This window comes from Crinia signifera, unplaced genomic scaffold, assembly GCF_055691185.1.
Source record: "Crinia signifera unplaced genomic scaffold, ASM5569118v1 HAP2_SCAFFOLD_107, whole genome shotgun sequence".
Classification (NCBI taxonomy): Eukaryota; Metazoa; Chordata; class Amphibia; order Anura; family Myobatrachidae; genus Crinia; species Crinia signifera.
In genome coordinates, this window is record NW_028142001.1 from 469,109 (window position 1) to 490,838 (window position 21,730).

General features: G+C 50.1%; 1 protein-coding gene across 1 annotated transcript in view; it reads right to left on the bottom strand.

Annotated features, from left to right (window-relative positions):
• Positions 1-6,309: 6,309 nt before the first annotated feature.
• Positions 6,310-21,730, bottom strand: part of LOC146052149 (macrophage mannose receptor 1-like) — a 71,216-nt gene continuing 55,795 nt past the window's right edge. The window contains exons 3-5 of the mRNA XM_083167925.1: positions 14,158-14,400; positions 14,024-14,080; positions 6,310-6,434 (exon numbers count right to left, since the gene is read on the bottom strand). Coding sequence (XP_083024051.1) covers positions 6,418-6,434; positions 14,024-14,080; positions 14,158-14,400 — 317 coding nt within the window. The 3' untranslated portion in view covers positions 6,310-6,417. The remainder of the gene's footprint in view (positions 6,435-14,023; positions 14,081-14,157; positions 14,401-21,730) is intronic.

The following is a 21,730-nucleotide window of genomic DNA, read 5'->3' on the forward strand; positions in this document are numbered from 1 at the left end:
TTCCTCCCTCTAGTTTCAGTGCGTGTCCTCGTGTTCTGCTGCTCCTCTTCCTGTGACTAATGTCTCCCACCTGTACCTTCCTCCCTCTAGTGTCAGTGCATGTCCTCGTGTTCTGTTGCTCCTCTTCCTGTGACTAATGTCTCCCACCTGTACCTTCCTCCCTCTAGTGTCAGTGCATGTCCTCGTGTTCTGCTGCTCCTCTTCCTGTAACTAATGTCTCCCACCTGTACCTTCCTCCCTCTAGTGTCAGTGCCTATCCTCGTGTTCTGCTGCTCCACTTCCTGTGACTAATGTCTCCCACCTGTACCTTCCTCCCTCTAGTGTCAGTGTATGTCCTCGTGTTCTGTTGCTCCTCTTCCTGTGAAGAATGTCTCCCACCTGTACCTTCCTCCCCCTAGTGTCAGTGCGTGTCCTCGTGTTCTGCTGCTCCTCTTCCTGTGGAGAATGTCTCCCACCTGTACCTTCCTCCCTCTAGTTTCAGTGCGTGTCCTCGTGTTCTGCTGCTCCTCTTCCTGTGACTAATGTCTCCCACCTGTACCTTCCTCTCCCTAGTGTCAGTGCGTGTCCTCGTGTTCTGCTGCTCCTCTTCCTGTGAGTAATGTCTCCCACCTGTACCTTCCTCCCCCCAGTGTCAGTGCATGTCCTCGTGTTCTGCTGCTCCTCTTCCTGTGACTAATGTCTCCCACCTGTACCTTCCTCTCCCCAGTGTCAGTGCATGTCCCCGTGTTCTGCTGCTCCTCTTCCTGTGAGGAATGTCTCCCACCTGTACCTTCCTCCCCCCAGTGTCAGTGCATGTCCCCGTGTTCTGCTGCTCCTCTTCCTGTGACGAATGTCTCCCACCTGTACCTTCCTCCCCCCAGTGTCAGTGCATGTCCTCGTGTTCTGCTGCTCCTCTTCCTGTGACGAATGCCTCCCACCTGTACCTTCCTCCCCCTAGTGTCAGTGCAGGTCCTCGTGTTCTGCTGCTCTTCTTCCTGTGAAGAATGTCTCCCACCTGTACCTTCCTCCCCCCAGTGTCAGTGCATGTCCTCGTGTTCTGCTGCTCCTCTTCCTGTGACTAATGTCTCCTACCTGTACCTTCCTCCCCCTAGTGTCAGTGCATGTCCTCATCTTCTGCTGCTCCTCTTCCTGTGACTAATGTCTCTCACCTGTACCTTCCTCCCCCTAGTGTCAGTGCATGTCCTCGTGTTCTGCTGCTCCTCTTCCTGTGACTAATGTCTCCCACCTGTACCTTCCTCCCTCTAGTGTCAGTGCATGTCCTCGTGTTCTGCTGCTCCTCTTCCTGTGAAGAATGTCTCCCACCTGTACCTTCCTCCCCCCAGTGTCAGTGCATGTCCCCGTGTTCTGCTGCTCCTCTTCCTGTGAGGAATGTCTCCCACCTGTACCTTCCTCCCCCCAGTGTCAGTGCATGTCCCCGTGTTCTGCTGCTCCTCTTCCTGTGACGAATTTCTCCCACCTGTACCTTCCTCCCCCCAGTGTCAGTGCATGTCCTCGTGTTCTGCTGCTCCTCTTCCTGTGACGAATGCCTCCCACCTGTACCTTCCTCCCCCTAGTGTCAGTGCAGGTCCTCGTGTTCTGCTGCTCTTCTTCCTGTGAAGAATGTCTCCCACCTGTACCTTCCTCCCCCCAGTGTCAGTGCATGTCCTCGTGTTCTGCTGCTCCTCTTCCTGTGACTAATGTCTCCTACCTGTACCTTCCTCCCTCTAGTGTCAGTGCATGTCCTCATCTTCTGCTGCTCCTCTTCCTGTGACTAATGTCTGCCACCTGTACCTTCCTCCCCCTAGTGTCAGTGCATGTCCTCGTGTTCTGCTGCTCCTCTTCCTGTGAAGAATCTCTCCCACCTGTACCTTCCTCCCCCCCAGTGTCAGTGCATGTCCTCGTGTTCTGCTGCTCCTCTTCCTGTAACTAATGTCTCCCACCTATACCTTCCTCCCCCCAGTGTCAGTGCATGTCCCCGTGTTCTGCTGCTCCTCTTCCTGTGAGGAATGTCTCCCACCTGTACCTTCCTCCCCCCAGTGTCAGTGCATGTCCCCGTGTTCTGCTGCTCCTCTTCCTGTGACGAATGTCTCCCACCTGTACCTTCCTCCCCCCAGTGTCAGTGCATGTCCTCGTGTTCTGCTGCTCCTCTTCCTGTGACGAATGCCTCCCACCTGTACCTTCCTCCCCCTAGTGTCAGTGCAGGTCCTCGTGTTCTGCTGCTCTTCTTCCTGTGAAGAATGTCTCCCACCTGTACCTTCCTCCCCCAGTGTCAGTGCATGTCCTCGTGTTCTGCTGCTCCTCTTCCTGTGACTAATGTCTCCTACCTGTACCTTCCTCCCTCTAGTGTCAGTGCATGTCCTCATCTTCTGCTGCTCCTCTTCCTGTGACTAATGTCTCCCACCTGTACCTTCCTCCCCCTAGTGTCAGTGCATGTCCTCGTGTTCTGCTGCTCCTCTTCCTGTGACTAATGTCTCCCACCTGTACCTTCCTCCCTCTAGTGTCAGTGCATGTCCTCGTGTTCTGCTGCTCCTCTTCCTGTGAAGAATGTCTCCCACCTGTACCTTCCTCCCTCTAGTGTCAGTGCGTGTCCTAGTGTTCTGCTGCTCCTCTTCCTGTGACTAATGTCTCCCACCTGTACCTTCCTCCCCCTAGTGTCAGTGCATGTCCTCGTGTTCTGCTGCTCCTCTTCCTGTGACTAATGTCTCCCACCTGTACCTTCCTCCCTCTAGTGTCAGTGCATGTCCTCGTGTTCTGCTGCTCCTCTTCCTGTGAAGAATGTCTCCCACCTGTACCTTCCTCCCTCTAGTGTCAGTGCGTGTCCTAGTGTTCTGCTGCTCCTCTTCCTGTGACTAATGTCTTCCACCTGTACCTTCCTCCCTCTAGTGTCAGTGCATGTCCTCGTGTTCTGTTGCTGCTCCTCTTCCTGTGAAGAATGTCTCCCACCTGTACCTTGTTATAACCCCTGATATATGTGACAGTTTCTATCATGTCCCCCCTTTCCCTTCTCTGCTCTAAAGTAAGCATAATAAGATATTATACAGGGCCGTTTCTAGACAATTTAGCTCCCAGGGCAAAGGAATGAAAATGCACCCCCCCCCCCCAAATAGGGGGTGTGGTTTATTTTTAAAAGGGGTGTGGCTTAATATAAGGGCGTGGTCTAGCAGGAAAACAATTACCTTACATCTCACCTTTGCAACCTGCAGGTCCAGATATTGGCTACCGCAGGAATTGTCATTGTACTGTGATGTCACTGTGTGAAGGCCACACAGTGACATAAAAATATAAAGGCCCACACAGTGACCTAGTACGCCTCACAGATCAAGGCCAAACAAACACAGGCTACTTGAATCATTATACACTATTTATCCGTGATTCCAATTACACATGACGCCGCACACCGTGATGACAATTACACATTGTCGCACACCGTGATGACAATTACACATTACGCCTCACACCGTGATGACAATTACACATTACGCCGCACACCGTGATGACAATTACACATTACGCCGCACACCGTGATGACAATTACACATTACGCCGCACACCGTGATGACAATTACACATTACGCCGCACACCGTGATGACAATTACACATTACGCCGCACACTGTGATGACAATTACACATTACGCCGCACACTGTGATGACAATTACACATTACGCCGCACACTGTGATGACAATTACACATTACGCCGCACACTGTGATGACAATTACACATTACGCCGCACACTGTGATGACAATTACACATTACGCCGCACACTGTGATGACAATTACACATTACGCCGCACACTGTGATGACAATTACACATTACGCCGCACACCGTGATGACAATTACACATTACGCCGCACACCGTGATGACAATTACACATTATGACGCACACCGTGAAGACAATTACACATTATCATGCCCGTTACACCCCACACTGTGATGGCAATTACAAAATACTCCCCACACCGTAATGCCTATTACACATTATGCCCCACACGCCGCTGCCGCACAACTCATGCCGTTTACTAATATGCCCCCACAGTGGCATATATGCCCCCACAGTGCCACACATATGCCCATACAGTGCCAGATACGCCCCCACAGTGCCACATATATATGCCCCCAGTGCCAAATATGCCCCTAGTGCCACAGATATGTCCCCAATGCCACACATATGCCCCCACAGTGACACACATATGCTCCCGCAGTGACACACATATGCCCCCGCAGTGACACACATATGCCCATACAGTGCCACATATATATGCCCCCACAGTGCCAGATATGCCCCCACAGTGCCACACATATGCCCATACAGTGCCACATATATATGCCCCCACAGTGCCAAATATGCCCATAGTGCCACAGATGTGTCCCCAGTGCCACACATATGCCCCCACAGTGCCACACATGCCCCCACAGTGCCAGCAGCACAACTTACTGTCTCTCTGGGTCTCCCCCTCCAGTCCCCCGCCGCTGCCCGCTGGTGCTGTTGGTGCTGCTGCTTTCACTGTGTCCCTGAGCCGTCAGCCATTCATATCTCGCGGGCTGGCTCCTGATTGGCTGCCAGCCCGCGAGCTCCTATGATTGGCTGACAGCCTAATGACACAGTGAGCGAGGGGAAGGAGAGCGTCGCGCGATGCGCTCCCCTCCCCTCGGAAATCATTCACGCTGTGCCTGCTCTGTTCGTTGCGGACAGGGAGAGGCGGAGGAACTCGGAGGCGGCGGCGGGCGGCATTGGGGTGAGCTCAGCTGCCGGCCGGGCGCCCCGGCTGTTTAAAAGAGGTGGACAAGCCGTGCGGCGCCCCGGGCTGCTGCACGGCTTGTCCGCCTGTAGAAACGGCCCTGATCTTATAGGGGCCCATTTATCAAACCATATTTGCAGCTAAATCGCCGGAAACACCCGTTTTCGGGGTTTAGCCGCAAATATTAAGCATCTCCTAAACGTAACAAAGGGGGACTGCAGCAGGAATCTCCGATCCCTGCTGCGATCCTCCCTGCACCGCCGCCGGCCGCCTCCCCCATAGTTTTCTATGGGGGATGCGAAGCTGCCCGATGTATTGACATTGGGCAGCCCGGCATCGCACCCTTGGGCTATCGCCATTCTGGGATGGCGATTGCCCATTGTAGCCTATGGCTGCGGGATCGCACTGCCGAGCGGGGCAGTGCGGTCAGAGGGGTCGGCGGGGGTCCGCGCATGCGCAGACCCCCCGGCTTCCGGGTCAGGGCTTCGCAGGGATGGGCTCCTTTCGGAGCCCTGTCCCTGCGCCCTTTTAATCATACATCCAGGCGGCGTACTTCAACACCGCAATGCGATGTCCGGAGATGCCACTGCGCCGGCATCGCACTATGTTGATAAATGCGCCCCTTAGTCTTTCCTGGTACGTTTTGTGATGTAGGCCATGCACCATTTTAGTTGCCCTTCTTTGTACAGTCTCTAATGTATTTATGGGGCCCATTTATCAAACTATATTTGCGATGCAAATATTAACTATCTCCTAAATGTATCATAGGGGGACGGCAGCAGGAATCTCCGAACCCTGCTGCGATCCCCCCCTGCAGCGCCGCCGGCCGCATCCCCCATAGGTTTCTATGGGGATGCGAAGCTGCCCGATGTATTAACATTGGGTAGCCCGGCATCGCACCCCTGGGCTATCGCCATTCTGATATGGCGATAGCCCATTGTAGCCTATAGCTACACATCACACTGCCCGAGCGGCAGTGTGGTAAGAGGGGTCGGCGGGGGTCAGCGCATAACCGCGCATGCGCTGACCTCCCGGCTTCCGGGTTAGGGCTTCGCAGGGACGGGCTCCTATCGGAGCCCTCAATTTATACACAAAAGTGAAAACGTCCCAAGGCGCAAAGCCAGAATCCTGCAGCCGCACACTGGAAGAAGGGGTTCACCCAAAAACCTCTTGACGACGGAGTTGCAGAAAGAAAGAACCAATGTGGGATAGGCGCTGGAATCTTGTTTGCATCAGTTGTAGCTCATAAAAGAAATGAAGAGATATGAACATACATTAGGGATGTAAATGTATGTTCTACGGTCTTAGTTTATATGCCCAAGAGGGCAAAGATGATATGGCTCAAATGGATATCATACCATCACTCACATGGAGTAACGGGTAGGCAAACATGTAAAGGTTTCTTTTAAACTTCAAAAAGCATCACAATGCACTGTCCAGTACGTAAGAAGAATGCGTACCGTACTCACATGTCTTAAGACTTTAATTTCTACATACACAGAAATGGGTACCTTGTCCAAGGAAGTGGCAGATTTCCTAATAAAAGAAGACTACTCTGTGCCAGTAATTTATTTACTGCCAAAAGTTCATAAAAGCCTCACAGAGCCTCCAGGCCGTCCTATTATTGCAGGGACTAATTCCATAACGTCCAACCTGTCTTTCTTTATAGATCACCACTTACAGCCCTTGGTCGTCAACAATAGGTCATATCTGAAAGACACCAAGGACATTTTAAATAAAATTAAAGAAGTAGAGTGGGAGGAGAATTATTTCCTCGTAACAGCTGACGTCACGTCTCTCTATACGATCATTGCACACGAGCATGGTATTGAAGCAGTTAGAGAGACACTAAAAGCGACAGATATGGAAAATAACCTCCAGACCTTTATTTTGGAGGGGATCAACTTTATTTTATGCAATAATTATTTTAACTTTGACGGCTCATTTTATAATCAGGAAATTGGTACCGCCATGGGGACCAGGTTTGCCCCCAGCTATGCCAATACGTTTATGGCACGCTGGGAAGATAAGATGGTATGGCGTGGCCATGACTGGGAGGCAAACCTGGTTCGCTGGTGGCGGTACATTGATGACGTGCTTTTTATTTGGAATGGTGAAGAATCTATTTTAAACGATTTCTGTGTCTTTTTAAACTCCAATTCTCTTAATATCCATTTATCTTTTAATATCAGTAAGGTCACTGTAAATTTTTTAGATTTAAAAATTTATGTGGAAAATAATATTTTAGAAACTTCTGTTTTTATAAAACCTTCTGATTCCAATACTTTTATTGACCCCAAGAGCAACCATCTGAAAAGATGGCTCACTAATGTCCCCAAGAGCCAATTCATACGCCTTAAGAGGAACTGCTCGAAACAGGAATCTTATGACGAGAGCAGTAAGGTCATGAAACAGAAGTTTATACAAAAGGGCTATAATAACCAATTATTAGACCACGCCTTAGAGGATGTGGCCACATTGTCAAGAGAAACCCTTCTAACCTCAAAAGACACGACCACATCGGGAGGCCAAGATGCGAATGTACCGATTATTTTGCAATATTCGAGCCATCACAAATATGTAGAAAAGATCTTTCGTAAAAATTGGAACCTTTTACTTAGAGACCCTGTTTTGAACACCATTTTATCCAATAAACCACGGTTCATATACCGTAGAGCTCCCACAGTGAAAGATAGAGTGGTTTCCAGTTCTTTTACTAGTAGAGCCATTGGGGGTCAAATTAGGAGTCAAGGCTTCCATAGGTGTGGGGATTGTCCCATGTGTAAAACATGCAGACATACGGACAAAAAAACCACCAATCTTGTTTTAAATGATCATAATTTTAAAATTAAACAGTTTTTAACATGTAATTCTAAATATGCCATTTATGCCATTATGTGTACATGTAACAAAGTGTATATAGGAAAAACCACGAGGGCATTAAAAACACGGTGGTCCGAACATATCCGAAATATAAAAAAGGCACATATGGACCACCCATTCTCTATGCACTTTAAAACCCATCATAATAGTTCCCCGGATGGGATTGCTGGGTTTTGGGGCTTAGAAATAATAAAAGATAATTGGAGACATAATACTAGAGACATCCAATTAGCCCGAAAAGAAATGAGGTGGATTTATGACCTTAATACCCTTTCACCTCATGGCTTAAATTCCGATTTTGAATTAAAATGGTTTTTATGATATTTCTTTGTTACTACGGCATGTTTTTATTTTTCATATATGTATTTCTAGTTTTATCTATATTTTTATCTTGATATATGGTATTTTTATATATTGTGTACTTTGTAATAGTAATGGTATTGATATGATGGCTTGATCAATCTATCCCCTTTTAATTATATTCTATTAGCACTTGCACTTTAGTTTTCCGCATATATCAATAATAGCGGAACTATTGTATGCGTTTCATATGCGGGTCATGATTCCCACATATCAATTGGGCTTTGTTCCCATACATAGGATGAGTTCCAGTGACGCCAGTGACGTCAGCGCGCTTTACAGAGCGTACTGGCTAGGCACCAGTAATGTTAAAAAGGAAGCCGGAGGGACGCTCTGGATATCGTTCCGTCTTGGACGGACAAGCGGCGGATGTGACGTTTGCGTGTCACCCGCCGCTTCTACATACAGAACACAGACGGAAGTGACGCTCCGTCCTGTGTATGATCCAGACGGTCCAGCTTCCTCTTGTCCGACCTATCCGAAGCGGCGGAAGTGACGTTTGCGCTCCAGATGCGTGTCACCCGCCGCTTCCTTGTTCGCCTCTATTACTATTTTGCATTATTTAACAGTGCATATGAACGCTGGTATTTTTACACGCATAAGGGGGCATTAAATAGCTTACATGGTCGCTGAAGAGACCTTTGTCATAAGCCCTACAACACCTTTTTCAGTATTATACTGACACATCCGGTTGGGTCTCCTCCCCTTTAGGGGGAGAGTCCACCATGATTAAAGCCATCAGTATAAATATCAGTACTAGGCACAACTGCTCTCCAGCCTTGAGAAAGACAGTTCATCTGTCGAAACGCGTTGGTGGAGAGGAGCTGTGCAGCCCATATACCTGTAACCCTGGAAGCACCTGTTTGGCAGTGGATGGCCATACTCTGCCAATTCAGGTACGATTTCCATTTGTCTCTATGAACATCTGTGGGTTCAGGTTATATCCTGCACTTCCTGTATATTTTACCCCAATAAAACCTTTTAAGTAAGAAAGAACGTTTTTCTTTCTTTTTTCTGCTGGGGGACTATCGGAGGATACTCGCTATTCAAACACCGAGAAAACTCTATGGAATCCTAAAAAGATACCCCTATATGATTGCAGAAGTGTTCGTACATGTGAGTACGGTACGCATTCTTCTTACGTACTGGACAGTGCATTGTGATGCTTTTTGAAGTTTAAAAGAAACCTTTACATGTTTGCCTACCCGTTACTCCATGTGAGTGATGGTATGATATCCATTTGAGCCATATCATCTTTGCCCTCTTGGGCATATAAACTAAGACCGTAGAACATACATTTACATCCCTAATGTATGTTCATATCTCTTCATTTCTTTTATGAGCTACAACTGATGCAAACAAGATTCCAGCGCCTATCCCACATTGGTTCTTTCTTTCTGCAACTCCTATCGGAGCCCTGTCCCTGCGCCCTTAATATTGATACATTGCCCTGATATGATCGCATTTTACAATGCGATCCTGGGCAGTAATATTCCGCCCAGATCGCATTGTAAAATGCGATCTTGATAAATGCGCCCCAATATCCTTCTGGAGATATGGCCTCCAGAACTGAACACAATACTCTAGGTGAGGTCGTACCAATGACCTATACAGTGGCATTATTACTTCTTTCTTTCTACTGCTGATACCTCTCCCTATGCAACCAAGCATCTGACTAGCCTTCCTCATTGCTTTGTTACATTGCCTACCTGCCTTTAAGTCCCCTGAAATAGTGACACCTAGATCCCTCTCTTCCTCAGTAGTTTCCATAATAGTGCCATTTATACTATATTTAGTCTTTGGATTTCTGAGGCCCAAGTGCATGAATTTGCATTTTTTGGCATTAAACTGTAATTGCCGTGCTCTTGACCATTTCTCTAATCTACCTAGAGCTGGGGTAGCCAACCCTAATCCTCGAGAGCTACCAACAGTGCATGTTTTGCAGGTCTCCTCACAGAATCGGGTGTGGTATAAGTCACCGACAGTCGGGATCCCGACTGCCTGGCCTCAGACAGCGTGGCCAGCGCAACAAAGCCCCTTTCGGGCTCGCCACCTATTCTATTCTCCCTCTATGGGGGTCGTGGACCCCCACGAGGGAAAATAGCCGCCGGCCGACGGTGTTTTAACAGTCGGGATCCCGACGTCGGGTTAATGACTATCGGGACCCCGTCCGGCACCCACAGAATCACAAGTGAGCTAATTAGCTCCATCTGTGTATCTTTTAAAATGTGTCAGTGATTAATGAGTGCAGCTGTGCAGCAGCTAGGTTGTCTGGAAAATGTGAACTGTTGGTAGCTCTCGGGGGCCAGGGTTGGCTACCACTGACCTAGATCATCAATCATTTGTTGATCCCCTCCTGGTGTGTCTACCCTGTTGCATACCTTTGTGTCATCTGCAAAAAGGCACATTTTACCCTCAATTCCATTTGCAATATCACCAATAAAGATATTAAAAAGCATCGGTCCAAGTACAGATCCCTGGGGTACTCCACTTGTAACCTTTCCCTCCTTTGACTGTACTCCGTTTACTACAAATCTCTGCTTTCTGTCCTGCAACCATGCTCTTATCCATTCAACTATCTTAGAATCCAATCCCAAGCTTTCAAGTTTATTTAACAGTCTGCGATGTGGGACAGTGTCAAAAGCTTTACTAAAGTCTAGATAAGCTACATCTACAGCCCCACCTTGATCTATTACTTTAGTCACCCAGTCAAAAAAGTCAATAAGATTTGTTTGACATGATCTTCACCCAGTAAACCCATGCTGTTTTGGATACTGTAAATTGCTGGTTTTGAGATATTCTACAACTCTTTGTTTTAAGAGTGTTTCCATCAATTTCCCTACTACTGATGTAAGGCTCACTGGTTGATAGTTGCTTACCTTTTCCTTGCTTCCACTTTTGTGCAGTATGACTACATTCGCTGTTCTCCAGTCCTCTGGGATTACTCCAGTAGCTAGTGACTGGTTAAATAATTCTGTTAGTACCCTTTAAGCTCTTTTAGTATCCTTGGATGTATCCCATCTGGCCCCATTGATTTATCCACGGGGGGCTGGGGGCATTGCTAGAGGCTCACAGAGGTCATGCCCCCATAGCGTCCAAATGGGGGCGTGGCCTCGCAGGTGAGCAGTGAGTATAGGTCACGCCCCAGAAATTAGGCCACGCCCCCAAAATTTCCAACGCCCCTAAGGCGCGCAGTCCCCTGTCCCTCCTCCGGCTCCCGAGAAGTTGGGAGGTATGCATCAGCATTGCAATAGCACTGTGTGGAATAACCATGTTTTAACACTCTCCTATCCAATCACATCCCCACTGTACAGGCCACACATATCCTCTCCTATCCAATCATATCCCCACTGTACAGGCCACACATATCCTCTCCTATCCAATCACATCCCTACTGTACAGACCACACATATCCTCTGTCCTATCCAATCACATCCCCACTGTACAGGCCACACATATCCTCTGTCCTATCCAATCACATCCCCACTGTACAGGCCACACATATCCTCTCCTATCCAATCATATCCCCACTGTACAGTTCACACATATCCTCTGTCTTATCCAATCACATCCCCACTGTACAGGCCACACATATCCTCTCCTATCCAATCACATCCCCACTGCACAGACCACACATATCCTCTGTCCTATCCAATCACATCCCCACTGTACAGACCACACATATCCTCTGTCCTATCCAATCACATCCCCACTGTACAGACCACATATATCCTCTGTCCTATCCAATCACATCCCCACTGTACAGGGCACACATATCCTCTCCTATCCAATCACATCCCCACTGTACAGACCACACATATCCTCTGTCCTATCTAATCACATCCCCACTGTACAGGCCACACATATCCTCTCCTATCCAATCACATCCCCACTGTACAGACCACACATATCCTCTGTCCTATCCAATCACATCCCCGCTGTACAGGCCACACATATCCTCTCCTATCCAATCACATCCCCACTGTACAGTCCACACATATCCTCTCCTATCCAATCACATCCCCACTGTACAGACCACACATATCCTCTCCTATCCAATCACATCCCCACTGTACAGACCACACATCTTCTCCTATCCAATCACATCCCCACTGTACAGACCACACATCTTCTCCTATCCAATCACATCCCCACTGTACAGACCACACATATCCTCTGTCCTATCCAATCACATCCCCACTGTACAGTCCACACATATCCTCTCCTATCCAATCACATCCCCACTGTACAGACCACACATATCCTCTCCTATCCAATCACATCCCCACTGTACAGACCACACATCTTCTCCTATCCAATCACATCCCCACTGTACAGGCCACACATATCCTCTGTCCTATCCAATCACATCCCCGCTGTACAGGCCACACATATCCTCTCCTATCCAATCACATCCCCACTGTACAGTCCACACATATACTCTCCTATCCAACCACATCCCCACTGTACAGACCACACATATCCTCTCCTATCCAATCACATCCCCACTGTACAGACCACACATCTTCTCCTATCCAATCACATCCCCACTGTACAGGCCACACATATCCTCTCCTATCCAATCACATCCCCGCTGTACAGGCCACACATATCCTCTGTCCTATCCAATCACATCCCCACTGTACAGGGCACACATATCCTCTCCTATCCAATCACATCCCCACTGTACAGACCACACATATCCTCTGTCCTATCTAATCACTTCCCCACTGTACAGGCCACACATATCCTCTCCTATCCAATCACATCCCCACTGTACAGACCACACATACAGATGGAGCAGGGCTTATTATTGCTGGCGGAGCGCCAGGACCGTGTCCCTGGCGATCCGCCAGCAATCTGGCGCTCTGGCTGAATGAGACGCTCGTGCGTCTCCCACGCACGAGCGTCTCAATAGCCGGGCGGCGAGGCGGCGCGGCGGGTGCAGTCCTGCCCGTCTCCAGCTTCAGGGAGACGGGCAGGGCTGCGGGGGGCTGCGGGGGGGCGGTGTGGACCGGCGGGGACCCGGGGAAGCCGGCGGGGACCCGGGCAAAAGCTCCGTCGGAACGGGACGCGCGTGCACCTCGTGCACGCGCGTCCCCTTCCGACATACAGATGGCGCGGGGCGGGGGATGGCGGGTGGCGAGTCCTCCGCCATCCCCAGCAAAGACAAGCCCTGCGCTATCTGTATCCTCTGTCCTATCCAATCACATCCCCACTGTACAGACCACACATATCCTCTCCTATCCAATCACATCCCCACTGTACAGACCACACATATCCTCTGTCCTATCTAATCACATCCCCACTGTACAGGCCACACATATCCTCTCCTATCCAATCACATCCCCACTGTACAGGCCACACATATCCTCTGTCCTATCCAATCACCTCCCCACTGTACAGGCCACACATATCCTCTCCTATCCAATCACATCCCCACTGTACAGGCCACACATATCCTCTGTCCTATCCAATCACCTCCCCACTGTACAGACCACACATATCCTCTGTCCTATCCAATCACATCCCCACTGTACAGACCACACATATCCTCTGTCCTATCCAATCACATCCACACTGTACAGGCCACACATATCCTCTCCTATCCAATCACATCCCCACTGTACAGACCACACATATCCTCTGTCCTATCTAATCACGTCCCCACTGTACAGGCCACACATATCCTCTCCTATCCAATCACATCCCCACTGTACAGACCACACATATCCTCTGTCCTATCCAATCACCTCCCCACTGTACAGACCACACATATCCTCTCCTATCCAATCACATCCCCACTGTACAGACCACACATATCCTCTGTCCTATCCAATCACATCCCCACTGTACAGACCACACATATCCTCTGTCCTATCCAATCACCTCCCCACTGTACAGACCACACATATCCTCTCCTATCCAATCACATCCCCACTGTACAGTCCACACATATCCTCTCCTATCCAATCACATCCCCACTGTACGTCCTGCATCCAGCAGGAAATAACAGACATTGGGAATTCCCCACATTAGATGATGGAGCTGGGTACCTGGAGTCCCTACAGTGCTGCTCCATGTTCTCAGAGTTGTGGTGGAGTCAGTGGAAGCTGTGAAGATAATAAGCATTAGAGAAGACCATGCTGAGTCGCCATGACATTGAAGCATTGCTGGTGTGCAGATATACCTGTGGCTGCTAAGGTGGCAGAGACCACGCTGAGAGCTGCTGATGTGGCACCGGACAGATCATATATTTCTGTGTTGCTGAAGTTCTCTCCTGGACCTGGACTTGTAGCAAGGTCTGAGCCATTGTTATCCCAATTGTTGAGGTTATGTGAAGCTGTAGAGAGGTATTCAGCTGGAGTGGTGGTGGTGGTCGTCAGTGGCCAATCACAGCTGGAGGGGAGATCAGGGGCAGTCACGTTGGACCCTGTAAGGTCACATAACATTAGGACAAATGCTTCCTGGCTGTCTGGGGATCTTATGATGTATATCGTGTTCTGTATCATATGGGACCAACAATTCTAATGTGGTACATTGCATTCCATCACCCATTCATATTCCTGCGGTTCTACTGTACTTCGCCCAATTCATGTCACATTACTATGACCCATGGAGACGGTGCCCAGCCATCAGTAATAGTATGTCAGCTCCTTCCTCTGCTTATAACCTCTCACAGGCAGCGCCCTCTGACCTCATGCTCCTCACCAGCACTATCCTTCCTTCCTACACTCCTGCTCTCCTGTTCCCTGTCAGTGACTGTGTGTGCTCATCCATTGCTGGGTACAGTAACATTACATTCAACTCTCACCCTTATCATGTAACCTCTCACAGGCAGCGCCCTCTGACCTCATGCTCCTCACCAGCACTATCCTTCCTTCCTACACTCCTGCTCTCCTGTTCCCTGTCAGTGACTGTGTGCTCATCCATTGCTGGGTACAGTAACATTACATTCACCTCCTCCCCTTATCATGTAACCTCTCACAGGCAGCGCCCTCTGACCTCATGCTCCTCACCAGCACTATCCTTCCTTCCTACACTCCTGCTCTCCTGTTCCCTGTCAGTGACTGTGTGCGCTCATCCATTGCTGGGTACAGTAACATTACATTCACCTCCTCCCCTTATCATGTAACCTCTCACAGGCAGCGCCCTCTGACCTCATGCTCCTCACCAGCACTATCCTTCCTTCCTACACTCCTGCTCTCCTGTTCCCTGTCAGTGACTGTGTGGTCATCCATTGCTGGGTACAGTAACATTACATTCACCTCTCACCCTTATCATGTAACCTCTCACAGGCAGCGCCCTCTGACCTCATGCTCCTCACCAGCACTATCCTTCCTTCCTACACTCCTGCTCTCCTGTTCCCTGTCAGTGACTGTGTGCTCATCCATTGCTGGGTACAGTAACATTACATTCACCTCCTCCCCTTATCATGTAACCTCTCACAGGCAGCGCCCTCTGACCTCATGCTCCTCACCAGCACTATCCTTCCTTCCTACACTCCTGCTCTCCTGTTCCCTGTCAGTGACTGTGTGTGGTCATCCATTGCTGGGTACAGTAACATTACATTCACCTCTCACCCTTATCATGTAACCTCTCACAGGCAGCGCCCTCTGACCTCATGCTCCTCACCAGCACTATCCTTCCTTCCTACACTCCTGCTCTCCTGTTCCCTGTCAGTGACTGTGTGCTCTCATCCATTGCTGGGTACAGTAACATTACATTCACCTCCTCCCCTTATCCTGTAACCTCTCACAGGCAGCGCCCTCTGACCTCATGCTCCTCACCAGCACTATCCTTCCTTCCTACACTCCTGCTCTCCTGTTCCCTGTCAGTGACTGTGTGCTCATCCATTGCTGGGTACAGTAACATTACATTCACCTCCTCCCCTTATCATGTAACCTCTCACAGGCAGCGCCCTCTGACCTCATGCTCCTCACCAGCACTATCCTTCCTTCCTTCCTACACTCCTGCTCTCCTGTTCCCTGTCAGTGACTGTGCGCTCATCCATTGCTGGGTACAGTAACATTACATTCACCTCCTCCCCTTATCATGTAACCTCTCACAGGCAGCACCCTCTGACCTCATGCTCCTCACCAGCACTATCCTTCCTTCCTACACTCCTGCTCTCCTGTTCCCTGTCAGTGACTGTGTGGTCATCCATTGCTGGGTACAGTAACATTACATTCACCTCTCACCCTTATCATGTAACCTCTCACAGGCAGCGCCCTCTGACCTCATGCTCCTCACCAGCACTATCCTTCCTTCCTACACTCCTGCTCTCCTGTTCCCTGTCAGTGACTGTGTGCGCTCATCCATTGCTGGGTACAGTAACATTACATTCACCTCCTCCCCTTATCCTGTAACCTCTCACAGGCAGCGCCCTCTGACCTCATGCTCCTCACCAGCACTATCCTTCCTTCCTACACTCCTGCTCTCCTGTTCCCTGTCAGTGACTGTGTGCGCTCATCCATTGCTGGGTACAGTAACATTACATTCACCTCCTCCCCTTATCATGTAACCTCTCACAGGCAGCGCCCTCTGACCTCATGCTCCTCACCAGCACTATCCTTCCTTCCTACACTCCTGCTCTCCTGTTCCCTGTCAGTGACTGTGTGTGGTCATCCATTGCTGGGTACAGTAACATTACATTCACCTCTCATCCTTATCATGTAACCTCTCACAGGCAGCGCCCTCTGACCTCATGCTCCTCACCAGCACTATCCTTCCTACACTCCTGCTCTCCTGTTCCCTGTCAGTGACTGTGTGCTCATCCATTGCTGGGTACAGTAACATTACATTCACCTCCTCCCCTTATCCTGTAACCTCTCACAGGCAGCGCCCTCTGACCTCATGCTCCTCACCAGCACTATCCTTCCTTCCTACACTCCTGCTCTCCTGTTCCCTGTCAGTGACTGTGTGTGGTCATCCATTGCTGGGTACAGTAACATTACATTCACCTCTCACCCTTATCATGTAACCTCTCACAGGCAGCGCACTCTGACCTCATGCTCCTCACCAGCACTATCCTTCCTTCCTACACTCCTGCTTTCCTGTTCCCTGTCAGTGACTGTGCGCTCATCCATTGCTGGGTACAGTAACATTACATTCACCTCTCACCCTTATCCTGTAACCTCTCACAGGCAGCGCCCTCTGACCTCATGCTCCTCACCAGCACTATCCTTCCTTCCTTCCTACACTCCTGCTCTCCTGTTCCCTGTCAGTGACTGTGTGCTCATCCATTGCTGGGTACAGTAACATTACATTCACCTCTCACCCTTATCATGTAACCTCTCACAGGCAGCGCCCTCTGACCTCATGCTCCTCACCAGCACTATCCTTCCTTCCTACACTCCTGCTCTCCTGTTCCCTGTCAGTGACTGTGTGCTCATCCATTGCTGGGTACAGTAACATTACATTCACCTCCTCCCCTTATCCTGTAACCTCTCACAGGCAGCGCCCTCTGACCTCATGCTCCTCACCAGCACTATCCTTCCTACACTCCTGATCTCCTGTTCCCTGTCAGTGACTGTGTGCTCATCCATTGCTGGGTACAGTAACATTACATTCACCTCCTCCCCTTATCCTGTAACCTCTCACAGGCAGCGCCCTCTGACCTCATGCTCCTCACCAGCACTATCCTTCCTTCCTACACTCCTGCTCTCCTGTTCCCTGTCAGTGACTGTGTGCTCATCCATTGCTGGGTACAGTAACATTACATTCACCTCTCACCCTTATCATGTAACCTCTCACAGGCAGCGCCCTCTGACCTCATGCTCCTCACCAGCACTATCCTTCCTTCCTACACTCCTGCTCTCCTGTTCCCTGTCAGTGACTGTGTGGTCATCCATTGCTGGGTACAGTAACATTACATTCACCTCCTCCCCTTATCATGTAACCTCTCACAGGCAGCGCCCTCTGACCTCATGCTCCTCACCAGCACTATCCTTCCTTCCTACACTCCTGCTCTCCTGTTCCCTGTCAGTGACTGTGTGTGCTCATCCATTGCTGGGTACAGTAACATTACATTCACCTCTCACCCTTATCCTGTAACCTCTCACAGGCAGCGCCCTCTGACCTCATGCTACTCACCAGCACTATCCTTCCTTCCTACACTCCTGCTCTCCTGTTCCCTGTCAGTGACTGTGTGTGCTCATCCATTGCTGGGTACAGTAACATTACATTCACCTCCCCCCCCTTATCCTGTAACCTCTCACAGGCAGCGCCCTCTGACCTCATGCTCCTCACCAGCACTATCCTTCCTACACTCCTGCTCTCCTGTTCCCTGTCAGTGACTGTGTGCGCTCATCCATTGCTGGGTACAGTAACATTACATTCACCTCTCACCCTTATCATGTAACCTCTCACAGGCAGCGCCCTCTGACCTCATGCTCCTCACCAGCACTATCCTTCCTTCCTACACTCCTGCTCTCCTGTTCCCTGTCAGTGACTGTGTGCGCTCATCCATTGCTGGGTACAGTAACATTACATCCACCTCCTCCCCTTATCATGTAACCTCTCACAGGCAGCGCCCTCTGACCTCATGCTCCTCACCAGCACTATCCTTCCTTCCTACACTCCTGCTCTCCTGTTCCCTGTCAGTGACTGTGTGCTCATCCATTGCTGGGTACAGTAACATTACATTCACCTCTCACCCTTATCATGTAACCTCTCACAGGCAGCGCCCTCTGACCTCATGCTCCTCACCAGCACTATCCTTCCTTCCTACACTCCTGCTCTCCTGTTCCCTGTCAGTGACTGTGTGCGCTCATCCATTGCTGGGTACAGTAACATTACATTCACCTCTCATCCTTATCCTGTAACCTCTCACAGGCAGCGCCCTCTGACCTCATGCTCCTCACCAGCACTATCCTTCCTTCCTACACTCCTGCTCTCCTGTTCCCTGTCAGTGACTGTGTGTGGTCATCCATTGCTGGGTACAGTAACATTACATTCACCTCCTCCCCTTATCATGTAACCTCTCACAGGCAGCGCCCTCTGACCTCATGCTCCTCACCAGCACTATCCTTCCTTCCTACACTCCTGCTCTCCTGTTCCCTGTCAGTGACTGTGTGCTCATCCATTGCTGGGTACAGTAACATTACATTCACCTCCTCCCCTTATCATGTAACCTCTCACAGGCAGCGCCCTCTGACCTCATGCTCCTCACCAGCACTATCCTTCCTTCCTACACTCCTGCTCTCCTGTTCCCTGTCAGTGACTGTGTGCGCTCATCCATGGCTGGGTACAGTAACATTACATCCTCCTCCTCCCCTTATCATGTAACCTCTCACAGGCAGCGCCCTCTGACCTCATGCTCCTCACCAGCACTATCCTTCCTTCCTACACTCCTGCTCTCCTGTTCCCTGTCAGTGACTGTGTGCGCTCATCCATTGCTGGGTACAGTAACATTACATTCACCTCTCACCCTTATCCTGTAACCTCTCACAGGCAGCGCCCTCTGACCTCATGCTCCTCACCAGCACTATCCTTCCTTCCTACACTCCTCCTCTCCTGTTCCCTGTCAGTGACTGTGTGCGCTCATCCATTGCTGGGTACAGTAACATTACATTCACCTCTCACCCTTATCATGTAACCTCTCACAGGCAGCGCCCTCTGACCTCATGCTCCTCACCAGCACTATCCTTCCTTCCTACACTCCTGATCTCCTGTTCCCTGTCAGTGACTGTGTATGCTCATCCATTGCTGGGTACAGTAACATTACATTCACCTCTCACCCTTATCCTGTAACCTCTCACAGGATGCACCCTCTGACCTCATGCTCCTCACCAGCACTATCCTTCCTTCCTACACTCCTGCTCTCCTGTTCCCTGTCAGTGACTTTGTGTGGTCATCCATTGCTGGGTACAGTAACATTACATTCACCTCTCACCCTTATCCTGTAACCTCTCACAGGCAGCGCCCTCTGACCTCATGCTCCTCACCAGCACTATCCTTCCTTCCTACACTCCTGCTCTCCTGTTCCCTGTCAGTGACTGTGTGCTCATCCATTGTTGGGTACAGTAACATTACATTCACCTCCTCCCCTTATCATGTAACCTCTCACAGGCAGGGCCCTCTGACCTCATGCTCCTCACCAGCACTATCCTTCCTTCCTACACTCCTGCTCTCCTGTTCCCTGTCAGTGACTGTGTGGTCATCCATTGCTGGGTACAGTAACATTACATTCACCTCCTCCCCTTATCCTGTAACCTCTCACAGGCAGCGCCCTCTGACCTCATGCTCCTCACCAGCACTATCCTTCCTACACTCCTGCTCTCCTGTTCCCTGTCAGTGACTGTGTGCTCATCCATTGCTGGGTACAGTAACATTACATTCACCTCTCACCCTTATCATGTAACCTCTCACAGGCAGCGCCATCTGACCTCATGCTCCTCACCAGCACTATCCTTCCTACACTCCTGGTCTCCTGTTCCCTGTCAGTGACTGTGTGCTCATCCATTGCTGGGTACAGTAACATTACATTCACCTCTTACCCTTATCATGTAACCTCTCACAGGCAGCGCCCTCTGACCTCATGCTCCTCACCAGCACTATCCTTCCTTCCTACACTCCTGCTCTCCTGTTCCCTGTCAGTGACTGTGTGCGCTCATCCATTGCTGGGTACAGTAACATTACATTCACCTCTCACCCTTATCATGTAACCTCTCACAGGCAGCGCCCTCTGACCTCATGCTCCTCACCAGCACTATCCATCCTTCCTACACTCCTGCTCTCCTGTTCCCTGTCAGTGACTGTGTGCTCATCCATTGCTGGGTACAGTAACATTACATTCACCTCTCACCCTTATCCTGTAACCTCTCACAGGCAGCGCCCTCTGACCTCATGCTCCTCACCAGCACTATCCTTCCTTCCTACACTCCTGCTCTCCTGTTCCCTGTCAGTGACTGTGTGCTCATCCATTGCTGGGTACAGTAACATTACATTCACCTCTCACCCTTATCATGTAACCTCTCACAGGCAGCGCCCTCTGACCTCATGCTCCTCACCAGCACTATCCTTCCTTCCTACACTCCTGCTCTCCTGTTCCCTGTCAGTGACTGTGCGCTCATCCATTGCTGGGTACAGTAACATTACATTCACCTCCTCCCCTTATCCTGTAACCTCTCACAGGCAGCGCCCTCTGACCTCATGCTCCTCACCAGCACTATCCTTCCTTCCTACACTCCTGCTCTCCTGTTCCCTGTCAGTGACTGTGTGTGCTCATCCATTGCTGGGTACAGTAACATTACATTCACCTCTCACCCTTATCCTGTAACCTCTCACAGGCAGCGCCCTCTGACCTCATGCTCCTCACCAGCACTATCCTTCCTTCCTACACTCCTGCTCTCCTGTTCCCTGTCAGTGACTGTGTGCTCATCCATTGCTGGGTACAGTAACATTACATTCACCTCCTCCCCTTATCATGTAACCTCTCACAGGCAGCGCCCTCTGACCTCATGCTCCTCACCAGCACTATCCTTCCTTCCTACACTCCTGCTCTCCTGTTCCCTGTCAGTGACTGTGTGCGCTCATCCATTGCTGGGTACAGTAACATTACATTCACCTCTCACCCTTATCATGTAACCTCTCACAGGCAGCGCCCTCTGACCTCATGCTCCTCACCAGCACTATCCTTCCTTCCTACACTCCTGCTCTCCTGTTCCCTGTCAGTGACTGTGTGCTCATCCATTGCTGGGTACAGTAACATTACATTCACCTCCTCCCCTTATCATGTAACCTCTCACAGGCAGCGCCCT